Source organism: Centroberyx affinis, unplaced genomic scaffold, assembly GCF_046629955.1.
Source record: "Centroberyx affinis isolate AG114_WGS23_722 - 3 ecotype Tasmania unplaced genomic scaffold, CSIRO-AGI_Caff_v1 ptg001967l_1, whole genome shotgun sequence".
NCBI lineage: Eukaryota > Metazoa > Chordata > Actinopteri > Beryciformes > Berycidae > Centroberyx > Centroberyx affinis.
Window position 1 is genome coordinate 47,607 of NW_027280318.1, and position 24,787 is coordinate 72,393.

Consider the following 24,787-nt stretch of genomic DNA (forward strand, 5'->3'; position numbering starts at 1 on the left):
TGGAGGTCAGAAAGTTCCCAGTTCCCCAATTGCCTTGAATGCAACTGCAACACTAAGCCACTGCTCCCACTGAAACGCTTGTGCCATTCATTTTTATCCTAGAGATTTCGTAGAGGCTGGGTCCAGTTGGTTCCACACAATTAATCAGTCCAGAAAATCAATCTGCAGCCCCAGACTGTCATAATATTTGTAACTGTTATGATCCTAAACCCTCTGCTCTGCTCTGGGCTTGGATTACTGGGTTGCTTCTCGCCATCTAGTGGACAAACAGCAGCATTACATCCTCTGTGCCTGGTTTGGCAGCAAGGCCAGGGAATGTACAAGGGCTGTAAGGGTTTAAGGCCGCAGTTGCTGCTAAAATATGTTTAAGCTTGAATACCCTGAACAGCTGGGGACTTCTAAACTAGTTACTCTACTCTACTCTAAATCCATTCAAATTGTACTGTTATTTCCACTTGCCATTATTGTATCTTACCTATTTAATCAATGTTTAGACTGATGGAATAAATGTCTTAGGACCATTTAGTAGTACTTCTTAGGGTCTTAGGTTAGTCTTAGGTGTTTTGTAGGTTTTTAAGTGTTACTGTATAATACATGCACTTTTTCAAAACTAGACGTGTTAGTAAACATATTTTAAATATCTGCTTGGTGTCTGGGCCCCTATTCTCAAGCTTCAGATATATTATCAGGGTGTCCCATTTCACATATCTCCATTATGTCTCATATGATTGTACTTGTATTTTAACTGATTTGTGAATAAACTGAACTGAACTGAGCTGTATTCAGTTTGCTTTCTATCATTATTATTATTTAACACAATCAGGAAGTGTTTTGTCTTAAAAAATGAAATATTGATGAGGTCTTGGCAGGAGAAGGTTGTCATATCCCACCTATTAAGAAAGTGAGAATGAATTCTCTATCAATAGCAAATCAGTTGGAGGCCAGCTGGCAATATTCCCTTCATTATGACTAAAGAGACAAACTGTTCGGTTCAGCACTCCAGAGATAATGTACGCTTCCAGATCCACATTAATGATGTTTATACTGAGAGGGTGAAACACTGCAGATGAAAGCAAGAACTATAGTTAGAAATAAAAAATGGAAAACATCACAGTCTCCACATGGAATCTGTTTTGTCTCTGATCACGACAGGATCAGACCTGTGACACAACGAGAGTCAAAGTCAGATTTTTGTTCTCTCTGTTCCTGTGTCCATTGCAGCCGCTGAGATAAGTAGATGAGTAATTTTGGTGCTTAAAGATTACGGCTTTTTTCCTCGGGAAAAAGGCGTTGATTGTACAACTTTTATGGAGCATCATAAAATGGAACCTTAAGATGGAGTGAAACCTTTGCACAGCTTTAGTCGTGCTGTCTTGGGAAGATGAATAACTGGTCAGTTGTTCGGTTAGTCTCTCTCTCTTTCTCTCTGTCTCTCTCTCTCACACACACACACACACACACACACACACAGTGGTAAGTTCCCTGTCAAGGCATTCATGCTGGCAGGGTGGTGGGTACGGTTCGCAGCTGTGTGTATTGTGTGTGTATTGTGTGTGTGTGTGTGTGTGTGTGTGTTACGGGGCAGCAGTGTGTGTGTGAACATGCCTCTCATTCCATCAATGACAGCTCTCAGCTGTCTCCCTGTCTGCCTGCCTGTCTGTCTGTCTGTCTGTCTGTCTGTCTGTCTCTGTCTGTCCTCCTGCCCACTCTGCTGTCTGTCTCTCAACACTCTCTGCTTCTCTATCTCTCTGATATAAGATGCTATACTGGAGTGATTCCCGTACGAAAACATACCGTACATATGGGAGATGATGACACTGGTGATTTGTGTTGTATGTGCCCCCCTCTCTCTCTCTCTCTCTCAATCTGCCCCCACCTACCCCACCCCCCCCCCTCCCTCCCAGCTGTCCCCCATGCCACGCAGTGTGCTGAGAGGTTCGGATGTGGGGTGGGGGAGGTGGAATGGAGTTTGCCACAAGAAACCAGAGCGCCCCAGTTCACTTACCGGCCGATCCACCTACCTACCACTCACAGCTCCACAGTTACTGTAAGAGTAGGCCTGTAGTTTGTATGTTTGTGTGTGTATGTGTGTGTGTGTGTTTGTGTGTGTAAATTCAGCAAGTTTAGTTAGATATTAAGCGGATGCTGTAGTTTTCGGGAGCGTGGTTTTCAATCGCTTGCTGGAGATATGAACCTTCCCAAGGTCCAGATCCTGCTGGCGTGGATTCTCGCTGGAGTTGCTGGTGAGTTTTCCTCTGTGTGTGTGTGTGTGTGTTTGTGTGTGTGTGTGTGTATGTATGTTGGGTCTTGCTATTTCAACCTCTTGATTTCTTGGTTATGTTGTTTGGCTTTGTGTGTTTCCTATAGCAGCGCAGGCTCTGAAAAGTTTTCAATGAAGGAGTCAATGTCGTCTCGCTCCCTGGGACCCAAGCTCATTAAAATATTCCAGTACTCTCGTCATGTAAGGGACTCAAACAGAGTAAATGTACTTTCTCACTCTGGGACCCAGGCTCTTAATATACTGGTACTCTGGTCAGGTGCGGACTACCCACAGTTTAAGAAACCCATAGTTGAAGAAGCAACAGTCAAAGGTTTGGACACACCTGATTGAATGTCCTATGTTTCTCATTATCTTAAAGCCATTTTGATCTAAATGCTTATGCTTAAATGCTTGAAATTAGTTTCTTAGACAAATATAAATAGTGAAGTTGATCCTATGTATGAATTTCTTTCCAAAGCCTTTTGCTTTTCCATCAAGGCAAAGGGCGGCTACTTTAAAGAATCTAAAATATAAGATAGTTTTGATTTGTTTAACACTTTTTGGGTCACTGCATAATGCCATTTGTGTCATTTCATAGTTTTGATGTCTTAGCTATTATTCTAAAATGTGGAAAATAGTAAAAATAAAGAAAACTGTGGTGTGTCTAAACCAAACACACTTCTACTCAAGTCTCAATGTGACGTAAAACCTGATCATTATAAAAGCTACCTCCCAACTGAACTTTAATGAAAGATGTTATTAAGTCAGTTGGAGTTTCAACAAAAAAAGCTATGTTTTATATTTATTCACTATAAGCAATGTACTGGTTGCTTAATTCATGGGCTCTGGGGATAAACTAATGGGGCGTCAAGCTGCCTCACAGTACAGAAACAGGAGACATATGGGCTGGTAACCAGGGGTAAAAAGGACACAGCCCACTTACTGACTTAGTTACATACCTACAGGAATACCTTCACCGTTTACATTGTAATCATGAAATCCTGCTTCCTTCTGTGCAAGGCACTTAGGGAAATGAGAATGTGTTAGCATTTGTCCTTCAGGTACCCTAAAAAAGGCCGTTCATTGTTGTTAGCGTTCCTCATTACATTCACATTTAAGGCATTTAGCTGACGCTCTTTTCCAGAGTGATTTATAACGAGTGAGCAGGAATGGGCTCAGTGTCTTTGCTCAAGGACGCTTCGACAAGACACATGGCTGTCGATGCACACACTGACTGTTGTGGGGATTAAACCTGTGACCTCCCAGTCACAGGACAGTCTCTCAACCCTCTAGGACGCCCTGCCACCCCAAAATGTCCAGTACTTTCCAGACCTCTTAACATCCATCTTAGCAGGTCATTTAGTCTCAAATTCAGCCTTCAAATCTTATTTTTCTTAAACCAAGAGAAAATTTCTGCCAATGAGGTGAGAGAAGTCCGCTTGTTTCCAATTCCAGTTTCAGGAATTTTCTAGAAATGAGTGTCAGTATCTTGAAACAGGTCAGAATCAGGCAGATCACTAAAAATGACACTTGATTCTACAAAATTCTCAAGACAAATTGATTTTATCCAACGCCATTGGCAGATTTTTTCTCTTATTTAAGAAAATTACGATTTTAGGACTCACTGAGAGAATAAATGACTTGTTAAGAGGGAGATTTTTTGCAGCGCACATGACTCTATAATTTTCTCTGTAATGATGTTATATATTAATTGTGTGCTGCCCTGACAAGCATATTTACTCGTCACTTACATATAAATACAGAACACATTAATTAGTAGGTGCCTGCACCCAACTGTAGCCTGCAGACTCTGCTTTGAAACATAGTCAGTAAGTAGTTCATGATGTGACGGCTTTATCTGGTAAGCAGAGAAAAGCAAATTAGGTGAAATTGTCTTCTGTGACATAAATTACCCAAAACACCTCCTTAACATCCGATTACATGGTCCTCTCATACCTGCCATGAAGCATTATGGCTCTGGCAGTATCCCAAAAAAAGAACAGATGATTTAGGATTAAGTGTAATTGAAATTAGACGGGGGAAAATGAGTAGGAAAAATTCCCCCAACGCCTTCTGTGTTGATCGCATGGAGATTTACGGATCAAATAAAACGTGAGGAGATTATCTTAACAAAGACACCAAATACATGCAAATATGAGATTCATAAGATCTCGGAAAACACAGTTAAAATTGGTTCAGGACGTAGAACTGGAATGGATAGAATGGACTCATCTTGCTGTATCATGTACATCTCAGTATACCCAAAATGGCTGCCAGAGAGTTTTGATTAGTTTATTATGGAATTGAGCAATGTGTCATGTGTGGACAAGGTCACAGACACGTGGCATGTTCTTTTATTTATCCTGTAACACACTTTGGAACACCGTTTTAACAAGCGCTCTATAAATAAAGGTTATTATTAGGCTATTATTATGTTCTACACAACTGCCAAATGAATGTTCAGCCAAATTATGCATCTACCATGGCAGCTATACCTGGTTTTTGAGTCTCAAGCACTGCACCGGTGCTTATTTCTATGAGTAAAGCTCCGTAGCTGTATCAGAAATCCCATGGCTGCCATCCTAAGGGAACCAGAGAGATTATCAGTCTATTAATTTCAATAGCAATGACTGTTTTATCCTTCCCAATTCAATGATTCAGGCATTGGTGCATTTTACTGCACACATTGGTGACAAATTGATGTGAAGGCCAGACAGGAGCGGAGTGTCATGACTGGATGCAGCCTGCGGGCCTCCATTTGGACTTTATCTGCATCACTGCAGATCTGCAGTAAAAAAAATAGTGTTTAGTAAAATATTCGAAGGGTTTTATATGTCCATTTTGTAAAATATTTGCTACCTGAAATTCAACAGTCAGCATATCAAATATACAGATTATTCCACCTTCAAAAACACAAACACTAAAAACACTAACTTACTTAAGATAAAAAATAAAGTCTAATACCTTTAATAGTTAACCATACTGTGTGTGCTTCTTTCATGCCAGCAATTATTTTGTAAGTGTGTTTTTTGGAATGAACATCTTCATTTCTTTCTTCAAATATATACTGATATGGTTCGATCAATTTACCATACGATTAAAAGTAATCTATCCAGAGTGTCAAGAGCAGTTGTAAAAGAGTTTAAATCTGCTGCACTCTCCGTGAAAATAATACATTCTTAACAGCTGAAATATAAAAACTTAACTATCTTCATTATTCTGAAAACTCAAATCACTCATCAGTATCTTAGAATAATAATAAAAACAACAATAACAATAATCATCATCATTATGTAGGCCAGTGGTTCTCAACGTGGGGTCCGGGGACCACCAGGGGTCCTTGAGGGGGTTCCAAGGGGTCCCCAGCAAATTGATCTATTGTTAAACTTCACCATTATTTCATTTACAAGAAGTTAACACAATTAGAGAGTGTATTAGAATGACTGTTTTGATCATAGTTTCACTGTTATCTGTTATCTTAACAATACAGATAGTCATGGGATTCTGGACAAAATCATATCTGACAATAAAAATATTCTCAGATTCGGATTCGAGACAAAATCTCACCAAATGGGGGTCTGTAGCTCTAATGTGGACTAAATTAGGGGTCCATGATATGAAAAAGGTTGAGAACCACTGATGTAGGCTATATAGCACTTTTCAAAACTCTGCTGTACAAACGATTCCATTCAAAGCACTTCACAAACAAAACAAGAATAAATAAGAGCTAGTCAGTTAAGATTAAAGATAAACAATAACAGTAAACAAAAACAGTGATTAAAATGGACAAATACAGCAAGAATAAGTTAAATGAGTAGAAAATAAATTCACTAAAAGCCTGTCAGTAAAAGATGGCACTGACTTTGAACAGCCTGGATGTCTCAGACCCAGTCACCTTCGGTCTTTAGCCTGGACTCTGGATTGGCCAGAATGGACTGGCTGGCTCGTAGCATGCTGAAAGGTCAGAGAGGCAGCTAGGGGCCGTTCTCATTTACACCACCAGTCAAAAGTTTGGACACACCTGATTGAATGTACTGTGTTTTTTATTCTCTTAAAGCCATTTTGATCTAAAGGTTTATGTTTACATGCTTGAAATTAGTTTCTTAGACAAATATAAATAGTGAAGGTGATGCCTATGTATGAATTTCTTGCCTTGATGGAAAGGCAAAGGGCGGCTACTTTAAAGAATCTAAAATATAAGATAGTTTTGATTTGTTGAACACTTTTTTGGTTTAGTTTTTTAGTTTTGATGTCCCTACTATTATTCTAAAATGTGGAAAACAGTAAAAATAAAGAAAAATGTGGTGTGTCCAAACTTTTGACTGGTAGTGTATATTCACTTCATTTTATTCTAACCTTTATTTATACAGGGAAAGTTTGCTCTCGCTCTTTTTCTTATGGATATCTGGCCAAACATAGACCTGGTTATGACATCACTTTTACATATTTCCAGTAGAGCTACAATGGAGTTTGATCTAAAACATCAACAGTAAACAGTTTTTGGTTTCAGTCCCTCAGAATCAAAGAGCGACAGGTTCTCTCTATACACTCACTATTTTGCACCGACGTTCAACCATCAAACAGGGAGAAATCCATCGTAGAAGAGCCAGGGAGATCAATTTCATTCTGGGAAATGTAGGAAATCACTATGGTTGAGGTGACGTGGTTATACCAGAAAAGTAAATTATAGCACCGCATCATCAAATAACTCCTGGAATGCACTGAACATTACAATTTGATGATATATAACCACTATAAGAGCATCCAAGGGTGAAGTTTTCAAGATTCAAGATTCAAGATTCAATACTTTATTGCCATATCAACAGAGCTGATTGGAATTTGTCTTAGTGAGCTCACTTAAATACAGACAAACACATAGAATCACTCACTTAAAAAAAAACACATAATACATTAAAAAAAAGAAAGTATAAAACAGATAGATAACATCCAAGCCATAAAATAATCATAAAAGCATAAAACAAATGGGAAGAATAAAATAAACTCCAACACAAGGAGAACACCATGGATAAAACAATAGCACCTGTAGGGGAATTAGCAGCAACATCAAACGACCCACTAGATAAAGTGCTTCAAGTGCGTAAGTAAGTGCATAATAAAAAAAAAAAAAACATAATTTCCTTCAAATGCCTTGCTAAAGGGCAGCATGACATCATTGTTGAGGGAAGGGAGAGTGTTACTTCTTCACTTTTTCTCACACATTTTCCCAGCCTGTCCTCGGATTCAAACCAGTGACCTTCTGGTTGCAGGCCAGATCCATAATCCATGAGCCTTACTGTGACCACACCGTCACTTTTCTGTTGGGAAAATGGAGGAAAATGGAAAGAGCTGTTTTATTCTGCAGCAGGGGTGGTTCAGTATCAGTGTGTGCCATGCGGAAGCAGGGAGGCAGTGATTGACAGCTCCAAGTGGCTCCTCTGTCCTGCCTCTCTGCTATTTTCGTCTGTGGCCAGATCAAAGCATGCTAGCAGAACAACAGACGGCGAGCGGGCAGACGGCGACAGACAGACAGACAGACAGACAGACACAGACAATGACAAAAGTTCAGGGAAATGAACATCAGTACTGACACACAAACACACAAACACACAAACAAACCTCTTTTTTGTCTGGATCTTTGTGTCTAAAAGGACACCAAACACCAGAAAAGTGTGTGTGTGTCTATGGACTTGTGTGTGTGTCTGTGTGCCTGTGTATATGTGCATGTATCTGTGTATGCCTGCTTGTGTGTGTGTGTGTGTGTGTGTGTGTGTGTGTGTGTGTGTGTGTGTGTGTGTGTGTGTGTGTTGCCTGTGCTCTTGCTGGCTAACTGAAACTAGATCCCAGCCTGCTCAGTTAAGGCTGAGTGTACACAGCCAGCAGATTCCAGAAATAACATGCGAAGGATACAACTTGTGTCAGACCCTGGCTAGCAGCACTGTGCTAATCTGCAGGGTGAGAATACAGCAATAATACCAGAGAGGGGGCGCCCTTTACTGTGATTATATGAACAAGGGTGATGCAACAGCACCGAAGTGTATCAGTACACCTTTACGTCTAGCGAACCAGATGAAAAACAAGTGAAGAGACGGGTTAATTCTGCTGCGATGTGTCTGATCCTGTCTTCAGACTGGATCAACGCCGATGAAGGCCACAAGCCGAAACACGTTGGTTTTACTAACAGATATTGTTTTCAGTACTGCAAGTGCTCCTGGAGTGTCCCGTTTCCCTGTGTTAAGACTAGAGACAGACTTAATGGACACAGTGAAACTATCCGGGATGATTTCACAAACATATTTTCTGGTTTATACCTACAGAAGTGGCTAGAAATGGAAGAGCTACAGCTGGCACTACAAAGAAATAAAAGCTTTGGATGCAGAACCTCAGTTGCTCTATGAGTACACAAAGTCTTTCATCAATTCATTTGTCTGTGAAGCAGCTCTAGGTTTTGACTGCTGTCCACATTAGCTAGAGTCTGTTGGTTTTTCATGATGTTTTAATGTACAAACATAATGGCTTGTTTGGGATTTTTCCTACCGCAAAAGGTGAAAAGTGAATCTTTCGCCACAGCTTTGACATCTTGGAACCAACTTTTTGTTTTAAGACTTGGCTTTTCATAACAGCTCATGTTGTCACAGTGTCTGACAAGTTCAATCAATGTAGCGCACATATCAAAGAATGAAAAAAAACAAAAAAAACAGGAGAAATAAGCTGCGACAGGCTGTATCGCCCTGAAGAAATCTGTTGCTAGGAACCATATCTACATTAGCAGGACTGTAACCGTAGAAACCACTGTAGCTAGCAACCATGAGCTACACTGCAGCCAGGCCTGTAACCATAGAAATGTAAACAAACCTGTATAAGATTGTCCTTCAGCCTCTAACCAGCTATCACAAGTTTTGTGTTCTCTGAATAAAGTAAAAGTGGAAAAGTGGAAAAATCATGTTTCTCACCCAGGTTAACTGATATTTATCTGCAGTAACCAAGCTGTAATGTCTTTGGGAACAAGGTGATGCTCCTTAATTTGATTAGAAATTAACCAAATTAACCTTGCACAGTGATATGAATGATTATGAAACAGTGATCTGTTATTAATAAATAACACACCTCAGTACCTCAGTATGCGTCCACTGTGCAACAAGAACTGAATATTCAACAAAGCCGTGTAATAGATTTTCATAACACGCGACTCAGAGGCTCGGTGTCGTTTATGGGCTCATAAAGCAAGGTTAAAAAAGCTAGGAGACTGCTTAGCGGGAAACACCTTTTGTATAAGGAGGTGTTAAAAGCAGGTTAACTCTTCTGAACTCCAGCTGATCCGGGCTTAATGTCAAGTGGATTGGCCGGGTCCGGTTTTCCCAAACACCCTCTTAGCACCCAGATTAGGTTTGCTCCGAGGACTTATGCTGAAACAGATTTGATCGCAGCGCTTAGATAGCTCATGGGGATGCGTAGTGTGGAGGCTTTTCACCAGTATGGAATGCCAGTCGCTGTGGATCTATCTGTCTGTCCCTCTCCTCTTCCCTCTCTCTCAGTCTCTCTCCCTGTCTCTCCCTCTCTCTGGCAGTCACATTGAGGGTTTCAGGTTGCTAAGCCAGGGAAATGTTTAGCGTGTGAATCAGAGTTCGCCGCAACCTGCTGGCTCGCCTCTCGCTTCAGCTGTCGAGTCAGTTCCGGTACAAAAACTTTTGTTGGGGGGGGGCATGTGTGCCAGCTGGGTATGGCAAGGTGTTGCACTCGCCATACCTTAGCCAGAGTGAGGCCACATTTAATGCTGTAGATGTAATGAATGTGTGATAAACTGGGCTTCATGTACAGCTAGGGATGGACCATATGTTTGAAATCAGTGTCACAATAATCATAGGTTTTTCTTTCGATATTGATATATATCACAATATGGCTTACATATTAATCACATGTTAAATAATCAAATTGATGTTCATTGCAGAGAACTGCATGGTAATGTTAGGTGTGATGCCAAACCAAAGTATGAAATCTTCTGTTGTCATCAATTTAGACAACAGAATTATGTATCACGATATCACAAATCATCACAAATCACAATCACAATCACAATATTGAATTATCACCCAGTCCCATGTACCTAAATCATTAGGATTAGTTCCAAATCTAGTTCAAAACTAACAAAGAGTTAATGAGTCACACATCACTGGTCACTCAATACATATCCACTAATATGCCCAGGTTCAAATCCCGACCTGTGTGGCTCCTTATTGATCTCTCAATCTGCCAATTAAGTCAATGAACTTCAGTTAATCTCCGACCTCCATGTGCAAGATCAGTATGTTGTTCAGAAGACAAGACCAATCTGGTGAGGACTGTTTAGCGAAATATAGACTGACTGTCTGGCGGAGTGTATCTGTGTGTGTGTGTGTGTGTGTGTGTGTGTGTGTGTGTGAGAGAGAGAGAGAACATGCAGTTCAAGTATATTATTCAGAGGAAAAACATGTCTTGTAAAGAACCGTTTTAATAGCTGACTGTGTGACTGTGTGTGTGTGTGTGTGTGTGTGTGTGTGTGTGTCCTAGGCCCGGCATTGTGTTCAGAGGATGAGGCTCGTCTGGTGAAGACCCTGTTTACTGGTTACAACAAGGTGGTCCGACCTGTCAACCATTTCAGTGACGCTGTAGTCGTCACCGTGGGACTACAGCTGATCCAGCTCATCAGTGTGGTAAGGCACAGAGCGTGTGTGTGTGTGTGTGTGTGTGTGTGTGTGTTGGGAGGAGATCGTCATGTATGAAAAGCGGATGTTTCAAAAACCAATGATGAATAATCATATTTGATGATGTTTCTAGTTCAAATGTTTTTATTTTGAATTTTGCAACATACATAAACAAAAAACAGAAATGAGCACGCAGGCCCGAACATGGAAAACAAAACAACACAAATTAAGGAGCAGACCTACAGGAGAGGCTACCCCCCCCCCCCCCCCCATACCCCCCATACCCAGGGACTTCAGACATCAGAGATTGGATCACTCTAATAAGGAAGCGTTACAAGTCAGGTCAAGTTGCAGTGTCAAGATAATGGAGAAGGGGATGCCAAATCTTATCAAACTGACCAAGTCTCTCTGCCAGAGCAAATCTTAGTCTTTCAAGGTGAGAAAGTCTTGTCATTTCTTCCAGCCACATTTTAGCGGATGGGACCTCCTTTCTTTTCCAAAACTTTAAAACCAATTTCATTGCTATAATCAGGGCATAAGACAACAGTTGGTGTTGGCACCTCAGCAGAGTGGACAGGTCAGCAGATACCCAAAGCACAATCAAAAATGGGTCAGGTTTCAACACTACTTGTAGCATATCTGATAAGCTTCTAAATACGTTAGTCCAGAAAGGGGCCAGTTTAGGACATAGTACATAGCTGTGGAGAAGAGTGGCTTCCTCAATAAGACATTTATCGCACAGTGGGGAAACATCTGAAAAATATTTGATGATGTTTCAACAAAAAATTCTCACAAACAAACATTCAACTCTGTTTGCAAAGACAATTCTTGATACAAATAACTTTGAAATTGTACTTATGAGATTATGAGATGATACCTGCTACCTGCATGGCAAAATTGTTTATGCATTAGTATTAGTACACAAAGAAAAATAAAGGTGCCAAAAATGGTTCTTCGGAGTGATGCCATAGAAGAACCATTTCTGGTTCCACAAAGAACCTTTCAGACCAAGGTTTTGTTGTTTACAAAACATTTCTGCTGTCCTTTGCACCTGCATTGTGTTTTTGTTTATCATTTGCAATTGCACAATATATTCTATGGAAGGCTTTGGTATTTTCTACATTTATGCCATCACCCACCATCCAATAACTAAGAATTAAGAACCTTTTATTATCCAAAGAAAAAAACATATATAGTTCTTTCACTGATGAACCATATATGGTTCTTTGGGAAAAAAATAAAATAAAGATGAATTATAATCAATAATGATAAATATTCAATAATACATTTCAATAATATAGATTCTTGAAAGGTTCTTTGTGGAACCAGAAATGGTTCTCCTATGGCATCACTCCGACGAACCATTTTTGGTTCCAGTTCAAACCTTTATCTTTCTGTGTGTAGTAGCATTAGTTTATGTTTTGGTCTGTTTCTGACTATTTTCTGTCATCTTTCTGCGTCTCTCCCAGGATGAAGTGAACCAGATTGTGACCAGTAACGTCCGCCTCAAACAGGTAAGACTGAGCCTGGAGTTCAGGATGAGAAACTTTGGTATCCTTTCCTTTTGCAATCACCTTAAGTACGAGGGAGTGACCATGGTATGAATAGTAATTACAGCTGTAGTAGGTAATTGCAGCGTAGGTAGGTAAATGCTTCGAATTTATCGGACATTAGGACACCAATATATATATTTCAAATGGTAGATATCTAATTTTGAAATGAAACCCTTGATATTTATAATAATTACACCATAATCACGGTGTGAGGCAGCTGTAACTTAAAGGTCTCCAATCTTTACCACAGCAATGGCTGGATGTGAACCTGAAGTGGAATCCTGACGACTACGGTGGAATCAGGAAGATCAGAGTTCCTTCAACTGACATATGGAGACCTGACCTGGTCCTGTATAACAAGTAAAGACACACACACAGACACACACACACACACTCTCTCTCTCTCTCTCTCTCCCTCTCTCTTACACACATGCACATACACTATGGCTATTCCGTTACAGACAAACACAGAGGGAATTCAAAATGGCAGTTTTATCTGAGAGTTTAACTGCCCTAGTATTGTAGCCAAAGAGCACAGATTCAGCGAATCATCCTTCATTTATCTATGTAAATAAACTTTGTTCATGTTTGCAAAAAAAAACCTGCAAAAAATGTATTGTTGAATTCATGTATGGGTTATGTCTCCAAAACACTCATTCCTCTCTCCCTTCTCTCCTTAAATTTCCCTCTACTCATACGCTCTCTATCCTGTATCTCCTCCTCTGCAGTGCTGACGGTGACTTTGCCATCATCCACGAGACCAAAGTGTTGTTGGAGCACACCGGCATGATAATCTGGAACCCCCCCGCCATCTTTAAGAGCTACTGTGAGATTATTGTCCTCCATTTCCCTTTCGACCTGCAGAACTGCAGCATGAAACTGGGAACCTGGACGTACGACGGCCTGCTGGTGGTCATCAACCCAGTAAGGATTAAAAGACGTAATTTACACCATCACAGGGTTTAAATACTGCAGTATGGCACATTGCTGGTCGTGGTATGTGTTGGTATGTCATGCATTCTGTAGATTTAACTGCCACAATCATACAGTTAATAGTGTTGATATTTAAGCTAACATTAGCAATCCATGGTTACATTGCAGATACAGCTGTGATCATTATCTTCAGAATAATCATGGCTTGTTCAGTTCACTGTGGACTTTTTAAATTTTCAAATTTTCAAAGTTTGCAGCAGTAAACCGTCCTCTCAGTCCTTTGATTGTAAAACTGTAGGTAGTTGATAATTAGGCATACAAAAAGTTAAATATATCATACAATTTATCTAATTTAAAGCCTAAATCTGTCCAGAACACCAGAAGTTCACAGGCATTGTGAATTATTATAACTCTATAATTACTGCAACTCTAATCTATTCTACTCCACAATTTATCCAAGACAATGCTCAGCTAGACCTTATGAAAAGTAGCGAATGTGTGTTGAACTGTAGAAGATGATGAGTAGATGTTACTCTGCTCTGCTCTGCACTACTCTACTGTATTCTACTCTCCTCTACTGTACTAGCTGTGAGATCTTAGTAACTTCAAAGAATGTGTGTCTTCAAGTCTATTAGACCTTAAATTATTACTATATTCTTTGTCTCTACTTTAAAGGAATATTCACCCAAAAAAATTCAGTCATTATCTACTCACCTTCATGCCAGTTGAAACACAGGAGGAGTTTGTTAGTCCGTATAACACACAGGGAAGTTGCCATCACAACTCTGTAGCAGCCTTCTCCAAAACAACAGAAGTCAATGGTGGGCAGGTCTTTAGAGGTCCAAAAAGAGCAAAAAAAAAAGACCATAAAATTACTCCATGTCCACTCCAAGTCTTCTGAAGCCAAGCCTGAAACAATCGCACTGTGAGTAGAAAAGACTTATATTTACACCATTATTTAGCGCAAATCTTCACTACAGCCGTTGTTTTCAAAAACGTTGAAAACGTTCAAAAAACACTCATACTTATGAGTTCATTTTTGGGTGAACTATTCCTTTAATCTATTCTATTCCACTCACCTTGTATTTCCTCCATAGCATTGGCCAGAACTTAGTAGCATTATAGAGAGAGGAGAATGGACATGGATGGATGGATGAATGGATGTTGAAGGACATAAGAAGTTGAAATCACTTGGTTTAAATCATGTTACCCCAACATACCTTTTTCCTATTCCAATCTATTTTTCTGTTTTCTACTCTACTCTTTCAGGACAGCGATCGGCCGGACCTCAGCAACTTCATGGAGTCCGGTGAATGGGTGCTAAAGGACTACAGGAGCTGGAAACACTGGGTTTACTACACATGCTGTCCCGACACGCCGTACCTGGACATCACTTACCACTTCCTGATGCTGCGGCTGCCTCTCTACTTCATCGTCAACGTCATCATCCCCTGCATGCTGTTCTCCTTCCTCACCGGACTCGTCTTCTACCTGCCCACTGACTCTGGTGAGGATGTGTTGAGTGGCATGTGTGTGTGTGTGTATGTGTGTGTGTGTGTGTGTGTGTGTGTGTGTGAATGCATGAAACCTGTCAAAAAACTCCCTCTGAAATATGATACTAAGAGCCACATGTAGCATGTCAGAAAACAAACCCAGATATTAATATCTCAACTATTTAAGATAATATTTATATCTTAAGTGATATTTTTTTAATCTATTATCAGTACTGAAGAATGTTTTAGCCTGGTACTAGTCTAATAACCAATATCAATATGTTGGTGTATCCCAATATTGCACACAATAGGCTTGTTAATGCTCTAAGGATGTATTCCTGCTAAGCATTTTGAGTGGTTTATTAAAACTCTGGTGCAGAGGTGTGACCAAGTCGACTTTGTTCGAGTCCCAAGTCAGTCTCAAGTCAAATCCCCAGTCTAAATGTAGTCAGAACAAAGCAAGAGTCCAATATCAATTTAATATCTTAAAGAAAACTAAGAGCATCATGAGTTTGATTTCTATAATCAGTTTCAACTTCAGTAAATTCAATCATTCCATACAAATTCAGAAAACAGAATTTAACTTCAGTCAGTTGCTGGAACAAATCTCATCACTTTCAATCCAAGTCATTCACACAAACACAAGATCTCAAGTCAAGACTTTAGAAACCTTTTCAAGTCATCAAAGTACAAGTCAAAGTCAAGTCCCAAGTCAGCAGAACCAAAGTCAAGTCTCAAGTCTTCTCTTCATGCATCAAGTCAAGTCTCAAGTAATTATAATAGCAACTTGAGCCTAATGACTTGGATTCGAGTCCCCACCTCTGATCTGGCATGTTTAGTCGTTTAGTTTGGTTTGTTTGGGCAGGTGAGAACAAGGCGCACACCAAATAACAAGAAAATGCAGGTCTTGGTCCTCTTCTAAGCGAACTGCAGTGTGATTCGTTGGGAGGGAGAACAGAATTCCAACCGAAAAAAACGCAAGGCTTTATGGGTATAAGGAGACGGATGTTGACATCTGATAGCCAGCAGTTCTTCATGCTTGGAAAGCCTGACATAACAAAATCAACCAAGGCAAACCACAGGACTGCTGCTCATATTCGGTTATTTCTTCATGTGTTCTTAACTGGTATGAACATCAGACAAGGTGCAAAGACTGCAGACAAGTCCACCGTGCTTAGATAAAGTTACAGGGGCTGGAGTCAGATTTGTTTTGACTCTTCCTCGCCTCGTCTCCCCTTGGACAAGTTAACAAAACTCTATCCAGTACACCAGCTCCTTTTGAGTCCATGTGATTTTTGTTTACAAGTCCTGGTTCGCTTGTAATTGGGCAGTGTGGACCTGAATGAACCAAATACAAAAATGCAGCAAACTTTTCCACTATGGCTCAAACCAAAGGAAACAAACTACAGGTGTGAGTAATAGGGTTCCTACACAGGTCTGGAAAGTCTGGAAAAGTATTAAAAATGAATTTGATCATTTCCAGGTCGTGAATAGCTTGGGAACTTGAAAAAAAATGTCTGGAAAAGTGTGGAAAATGTTGCGGTTCAGGTCCGATACACACATAATTCTAGCTTTTATGTTGTTGTAGAGCCACTTTGAGTCCACAGTTTTTGTTGATGTGAAGAATAATGTTCAGATAGAGGGACGCTCTTATTACCCAGCCGCTGTCAGCATGCATTATATCAAATACCGACCAAAATCAAATCCAGTCAAGAACAGTCTGGGAAAAATATGGAATTTTAAAATGGAAACCGTGTAGGAACCCTGCCAATCATCTCATATATTCTGATATTTGTCGCTGTGAAGAACAATCTTCATCTATACAGTGATATGACCTAGTTAGCAAGAGCAAGATGTCTATCTGCGTAAATCATATTGAACACCAGACAAAATCTTCAAAACAAATCTGGAACAGGTCTGGAAAAAGTATGGAATTTTTTTAATTGAAAATTTGTAGGGAACCCTGGAGTAAGTCTTTCTCTCTCTCTCTCTCTCTCTCTCTCTCTCTCTCTCTGTCTCTAGGTGAGAAGATGACTCTCTCCATCTCCGTCTTGCTCTCCCTCACTGTCTTCCTGCTGGTCATCGTGGAGCTGATCCCCTCCACCTCCAGCGCCGTTCCTCTGATCGGGAAATACATGCTGTTCACCATGGTGTTTGTCATCGCCTCCATCATCATCACCGTCATCGTCATCAATACGCATCATCGCTCGCCCAGCACGCATACCATGCCCCCGTGGGTCCGCAAGGTAAGTGTATGATGGCAAAACACACATACACACACATACATATAAATAGGAGCTCACACAGCCTAATCCTAAAATGAGCCTTTTTCCATGTGAGGCCCACAAAACGATCAACACAAGTGTCCACAGGTCCTGGACCTGATAAGGGATTCAAAACACAAATCTCACACACACACACACACACACACACACAGGTGCATGCTGTTTATCCTGGTTTTCATCAATACACCCCACAGACCAGAGCACACACACCATGTTGGCACCGTTTACCCCTATGCTAGTAGTGCTAAACAGATGCATGTGGGAAATGCAGATTGTGGCAAGTGACTCTTGAAAACCGGTTTGTAGCCTGGTGCTCTTTGGATAAAAGTTTAAATAGCTCTGAAAACATGTTACACTCTCTAAACCTTGCTGTAAACCTTTCCATTAAAATGAGGATAAAAAAAAGAAGCATGTGGTGTGGAGGTTGGTATGTAGGGTCTTAGGGAGGTAGATGGGGAAACATACCTGCATACACTGAAGCATACAATATAGTCCAGTGGTTCTCAACGTGGGGTCCAGGGACCACCAGGGGTCCTTGAGGGAGTCACAGGGGGTCCCCAGCAAATTGATGAATTGTTCAGCATTATTATTCGTTATTAAGTTAACACAGTCAGAGAATGTAGAACAATGACTATTTTGATCGTAGTTTCACTGTTATCTCTCTACCTACAATACAGATAGTCATGGAATTCTGGACAAAATCATATCTTAACAATAAAAATATTCTCAGATTTGGGTCCGAGAGACAAAATCTCATCAAATGTAAACTAAATTAGGGGTCCTTGATATGAAAAAGGTTGAGAATCTCTGGTATAGTCAATGCCTTCGTGGGTTACAAGAACAACGGAAACACGCACACACACACACACACACACACTGGCTCATGGCCCTCGTTGCCTCTCACTCTCTCTCACTCTCTCCCTCTCAAATTCAGATTCAGAAAAAGCTTTATTGGCAGGAATCAAGTAGTATTGAGCATTGCCAAAGTATATTACAATAGTATAGGATAAAATAAGTTACAATATAGAAGAATACAGGAATTATAGGCAATATATGAATTAAAAATTTAAATAAAAAATATAATTAGGGAATGTACTTTAAAATTTTCATATTTTCGTATTCTCCCTCTCTCTCTCTCTCTCTCTCTCTCCCTCTCAGATCTTCATTGAAACCATTCCCAACATGATGTTCTTCTCGACGATGAAGCGTCCCAGTCAGGAGATCCAGCAGAAGAGGCTGTTCCCGACTGACATGGACATCTCCGACATCTCAGGCAAGACTGCATCCAGACGACACACCACAGTTCATACAAGACTTTTCACACGGGACAAGTGGCATTTTGGGAAGGCATTTGTAATAAGTTGCAGTCCTCAGTGATTTCAAGCCTGTGCGATTCTGTCTAAATAATTGTAAAGTATGTTATGTCACAGAACGTGTACACATTTCATTATTTTTACCAAGCAAGGATCCAAAGAAATAAGAATATGGAGCCAAAGCGTTGAACCTTGTCTTATCCAACCCCAGTCAAACTCCTGAACCTGTATCTGTTCAATAAAAAACCCTGATATACAAATATACAACCATATATACAGTTTTATCACAAAAAAATATACTGGCATATATACACTTTTGTAACATGTTCCTTGTATGAAATAGCTTGCCTAAATTAATCCAGGTGAACCCTATCTTCACTTGTTGATTTCTGCTTTGAAATCCACTTCAGTCATTAGAGGTGGTGGGGACTCAGGTCACATGACTTGGACTCGAGTCAGACTGGAGTCACAATTTTAATTGCTTGAGACTTGACTTGATGCATGAAGAGAAGACTTAAGACTTGGGTTCTGGTGACTTGGGACTTGACTTTGACTTGTACTTTGATGACTTGAAAAGGTTTCTAAAGTCTTGACTTGAGATCTTGTGTTTGTGTAAATGACTCAGATTGAAAGTGATGAGATTTGTTCGAGCAGACAACTGAATTTCAATTCTGTTTTCTGAATTTGTATGGAATGATTGAATTTATTGAAGTTGAAACTGATTATAGAAGTCAAACTCATGATGCTCTTACCACGTTTTTATCCTATTAAAACCATAGTGTATTGAATAGCCCCAGATATTTCTTTTTTTTTATAAGATATTAAATTGATACTGGACTCTTGATTTGTTGTGCATCAAGACTTGAGACTGACTTGGGACTTGAGCAAAGTTGACTTGGTCCACCTTGGTCAGTCATAAATAGATTATGTAGATGAAGGGCAGGAGATCGGTTAAAGAAGAGCTTTAAGCATTACTGCTTTGTGCAGTAAGGGGTGGAACTCAATAGTAGCAAAGTACTCATGTAAATGCTGAATGTAACTGTCCCTGCTCTCCCCTCTACAGGCAACCCCACCCCCACCAGTGTCACCTACCAGTCTCCCATCGTTAAAAACCCTGATGTTCGCAGCGCCATCGATGGGGTGAAGTACATCGCTGAGACCATGAAGTCAGACGAGGAATCGAACAATGTAAGACGAGCCCTGCATGGAGAGTGGATACAAGTTGTATGATACCATACCACCACCGGTGTTGTCAAAATGAAAACCTTGTATTGTCAAGAAGTCCATTTCTCAGGAATTAAGAAAAAACAGACTTGGTCATTTTGTGCAATGGTGCAGTAAAATCCTACTTAATGCACCTTGGTGGGTAACGTCTTTCCACAAATAAAGAAGTGCTTCAGCAGAGTTTAGGTGGATTTACCCTCCATTATGTCCCTGCCTATAACGTTTTAATTCAAGTAACACAAAAAAGAAAAACTCTACTATTAGGAGAAATTGTGAGGTTTTCATGCAACAGCCGGGAACATCACAATGCAGTGAACATCAACAAGTTATGATTCACGATTCAAGTTTCAAATCTTTATTGTCCCACCAGGGGAAAGTTGGTTGCAACCTGGAGAAACATACAAGAATAACCATAAATACATCACGGTAATGCTTTATTTTCCGGGTCCGCAATTTCCCAATAATTTCCTAGAAAGGAACTGTTAATTTCTTAGGACGTTTCCTGGAAAGAACTATGAAATTATGTACTAATTACAGGGAAAATAGAGAAAGAGTTCAATGGTAGTTGGTAAGTACCTGGTAATTTATTTTGGAGTTTCCAAGACAGCATGACGTTATGTAGTGGTAACATAGAAAATTAGAAATTAGAGGAAGGAATTCAACAAATAACTATATTATATAATTATATGAATAATGACGTGTTTTACCAAATTGACCTCCCTGCCTGTTATTTTTCCAGTAAATAGTTTATAGTTTTACAGTTCTTTCTAGGAATACTTTTTAGAAATTTGCAGTATCTTATCGACTTCACCTGACTGCTTACATTTTCTATATAACTACTGCATCATTTCAGGGTTCTTTCTAGGAAATTATTAGGAAATTGTGGACCCAGAAAATAAAGTGTTACCATACATCACAAACATGATGTGCAGAAATAGCCATGTTAGAAATCCATCCATCCTGCCTAAATCTCTCCCTCCCCCTCCCCCAACCCCCCCCCCCCCCCCCCCTCCATCCCATCCCAGGCGGCAGAGGAGTGGAAGTTCGTTGCCATGGTGCTGGACCACATCCTGCTGTGTGTGTTCATGGCGGTGTGTATCATCGGGACGCTTGGCGTCTTCGCCGGGAGACTCATCGAACTCAACATGCTGTAGTGGCCTGACTCAGACTCTCACACACACATCATCAGAATACACTTCACACACACACACACACACACACACACACACGCATGCATATGCAGATGCTTCCAAAATGTGTGTATCTTTCGAATGGTTGATGTGTTTGACAGATATAGATTTCAACATGTTGTAGAGAACTCTCTCTCTCTCTCTCTCTCTCTCTCTCTCTCTCTGTCTCTCTCCCTCCCTCTTTCTCTCACACACACACACACACACGGATGCATAATGGTAGGTATCATTGCTGGGTTCTTTGCCAGATGATTTTAGTTTTTAAGTTGTTTTTTAAATGCTGTAAAAACTTCACACACACACACACACACACACACACACACACACATAACAGTGTATGTGTGTAACTTCAGTTCAACATGCTGTAGACACAAGATTCACGCACACAAATACATACATCCATACAAACATACATGACAGGGGGCATCACTGAGATGTTGGGAGATTTTGCTGGATAATGCATCCAGCTAGGTACTGTATGTTGTATACAGACACACACAGAAACACGCACATATGCACACACACACACACACACACACCTGTACACCTATTTGCTGTCACAATCCTTTGGATGACATTTGGTTTAGCGTGTGTGTGTTTCAGTAACTTATCCAAACTCAAGAGACTGCAGTAAAAGGCTAAACCAAGACGCATCTCTAAGGTATGAGTCTCGTGATTTAGATGGGTCATACTTGAAGCAGTTCTAGTGAATAACAATTTTTCTATTATTTTTTGTTGGGTTTTTTTATAGCCTTTTATGGCTTCTCTTTGTGAAGTGTGCCGTTCATTCTGGCGGGGCTCGATAATTGTATTTTTTCACTGCTGTTTTTTGGCAGCTTGGTTTAAGGTTTGGATCAAGGCCTGGGGATTTTCTTCAAATTTCAAACAGTAAAAAATCTTTGGCATGAGAAGGTTGTCATGTTCAATCAACAGAGGAGTAACTGAGAATGAATGCTCTATCATTAGCAAATATATATACTTTGCTATTTACATTTTGAACTGAAATGAATGGAAAGTGCACCCAGGCCTGCTCTGGCATTATATTCTCCAGGTTTGATTGACTGTTTGCCTTTTTTTTTTTTACAGTCAGAATTTGAAGAATTATATGTAATGGAAGTAATGGTAGAAAATTATTATCCTCAAAAGTCACCAGAAATGAGTAATTCAACCTTACTTACTGAGGTCTTTATATAGAGTGGATGTTGGTTTATGGCGGAGCTGATCTTAGCTGCATTTGTTGGAGGATGTATTCAGCTCGTTCTAAACAAAAACAGTCAGCTAAACTGAATTTCAGTGCCAAAATTATAAGTCTAAGTTTTTAACCTTCTCCAATTGTATATAATAGCGAGTCTGGTTCATGACTTGACTGAACTCATGTTGTGCTTTGTATTGTACATGGGTATCTTTCTCTGTGAGTGCAGGGCAAGGAGTCTTCCTGCCGGGAAGGTTTATTGTTTTGTTTTCTCTGACACTCTACTGAGTTCTAACCTCATTTATTTATATTTATGGGTTCAGGTTGTGAGTTGTGTAAAATTCTTACCTTTTTTTTTTCTACTGTAAATTGTAGGTTTGCTTTGTGACTGATGATAAAAGATACAAGAAAGCACGCACATCCAAACTAAAACTAGGTGCTGGACAGAAAGACAGTCAGTTAATACAAGATCGAGTCTTTGTGACTGATGCCATGTAAATTCCTCTAACTCTGTTGTACTGTATTTTGTGGGTAGAGGTATTGGTATTAATGGTAATTTCCATAATAACATTATCTAGCGGCCATTTTAAAGCTGCACTAGGCACAGTGGCTCCTCCAAAATGGCAGCGAGAAGTAACAGAAATCACATAACGTGACATCAGTTTTGTATTTCACCCTTACGTTTTGATGTGTCACTTTCCCCCCAGTGTCCATACCCAACACCCAAATAATAATTTGAGCAAACAGGGTGAATCCACGGTTTCTCAGTTCAGGTGGGATGGGACAGTCTTCTCTGCTGTAGCCCCACTTTGTGATTTAGACTAATAAGAAGGTTGTATTCTTACATAAAACTCTTGCCTAGTGCAGCTTTAAAAGTCCAAAAACCTTTTAGAAATGTCATTTTGAAATGGATTTGGGAATTCCTATTGTATCCTTTAAAGTTTTGTGGTTTGCTTATCATCACTGCAGTGTTGCTGCCGGCGTTAAACACGACCGGCTAAAGGCAACTTGATTTATTTTGCAGGCGGTGATTCCTCAGAACGAGGGACAACATGACCATCCATGTGTTATTTCAGTTGAACGTCACAGCTGTGTTCTTCTGCTTTCATTTTGCACCAACCATTTTGTTTGCCACCTATTGTGTGTTTTTTTATATATGGAGTTGGATGTCAGATGTGGAATAGAGTGACAAATAAAAAGTAATATTAACATACAAATCATTTTATGTCGTTTTTTTCCAATTTATTTTGTATGTTGATATGAAAGAGTAAGATCAACAGGAAGGTCAACATCCCTAACTATCTTTAAGGCTCCACTGAGTGCCAGTATGGTTATTGTTGTTTGTTTTATTCATTATGCAACCAATGCAGGAAAGGAAGAGGGAAGGAGAAAGCACACTGCAAAAAATGACAAGCTGTCCAGTGATTGTATCTTGTTTCCAGACCTATCAAGCTTATTTCATGATATTTTTAGTCAAATTATCTCACTGCACTGGTAGATAATCTTGCTGGTTTCAGTAAATTTCACTTCATACACGCCAAAATTACTTCTTTCAAGAAATCATCAAAAAACAATGAAGAAAATCTGGAAACAAGAAAGTTTCTCCAAGGCAATTTCACTAAATGTCCTGAAACAAGTCACATTCTCCTGAAAAAAAATCAAATTTGTTGCAAGCGGTAAAATTGTCTGCCAGTGCAAGATGATTTCTCTAAAAAAAAAATCCTAAAATAAACTTGATAAGTCTGGATGCAAGATAAAATAACTTAACAGGCTTGTCAGTTTTTTGCAGTGCAGCCGGCCTTTTGCACCCTGGAACAGGATGTGTCTGTACTGGCCTGGGCTGCCGGGGGTGTTGTTCCGTTATTTTCCCTCATCCTGTGACTCCATTCAACAGCAGATGGAGGATTTATCAGTCTAGTTCATCTTGAAAAAATAGAGCACAGATGAAACATTTAAACAAGACCAGAAAACAAAAATATGCTGCAAGAAAACGTCCATCTTAACTTTTCATAACCTTTCCAAGTCATAGTGTCATATTTAGCCTTCAAATCTTATTTTTCTTAAACCAAGAGACAAATTCTGCCAGTGAGGTGAGATAACTCCACTTGTTTCCAATGCAGTTTAAGGAATTTTCTAGAAATGCACGTCACTACACATTGCACTACTGTCAAGAAAATTACACTTGACTCTACAAAGTTCCTGATTTGCATAGGAAACAAGTGACTTGGGACTTGACTTTGACTTGTACTTTGATGACTTGAAAAGGTTTATAAAGTCTTGACTTGAGATCTTGTGTTTATGTGAATGACTCAGATTGAAAGTGATGAGATTTGTTCCAGCAGACGACTGAATTTAAATTCTGTTTTCTGAATTTGTATGGAATGATTGAATTTATTGAAGCTGAAACTGATTATAGAAATCAAACTCATGATGCTCTTACCAAGTTTTTATCCTATTAAAACCATATTGCATTGAAAAGTCCTAGATATTTAGTTTTCTTTAAGATATTAAATTGATACCGGACTCTTGATTTGTTCTGACTTGACATTCAGACTTGGGACTTGACTTGAGACTTGTGCCTCAAGACTCGAGACTGACTTGGGCCTCGAGCAAAGTTGACTTGGCCACACCTCTGTGATCCAAGTCCACAAATTACTGAACCTTGT

The 24,787-nt window shown here is 39.8% G+C and overlaps 1 protein-coding gene across 1 annotated transcript; it reads left to right on the forward strand.

The window, feature by feature from the left end:
* Window positions 1–2,113: 2,113 nt before the first annotated feature.
* On the forward strand, window positions 2,114–20,945 carry LOC139653781 (acetylcholine receptor subunit alpha). Its single transcript, XM_071530762.1, has 10 exons — window positions 2,114–2,243; window positions 10,805–10,947; window positions 12,408–12,452; window positions 12,742–12,851; window positions 13,220–13,415; window positions 14,694–14,931; window positions 16,940–17,163; window positions 18,361–18,475; window positions 19,579–19,703; window positions 20,765–20,945. The coding sequence occupies exons 1-10, from the start codon at window positions 2,189–2,191 to the stop codon at window positions 20,891–20,893; spliced, it is 1,380 nt and encodes a 459-aa protein (XP_071386863.1). The 5' UTR covers window positions 2,114–2,188; the 3' UTR covers window positions 20,894–20,945.
* Window positions 20,946–24,787: the final 3,842 nt, after the last annotated feature.

What these genes read in the sequence shown, in the direction of transcription:
- LOC139653781 (XM_071530762.1), top strand. Translation starts at nt 2,189, where the DNA reads ATGAACCTTCCCAAGGTCCAGATCCTGCTGGCGTGGATTCTCGCTGGA. An exon ending in GGACATCTCCGACATCTCAG is followed by an intron (nt 18,476 to 19,578) that starts GCAAGACTGCAT and finishes TCCCCTCTACAG; the next exon opens with GCAACCCCACCCCCACCAGT. An exon ending in CAGACGAGGAATCGAACAAT is followed by an intron (nt 19,704 to 20,764) that starts GTAAGACGAGCC and finishes ATCCCATCCCAG; the next exon opens with GCGGCAGAGGAGTGGAAGTT.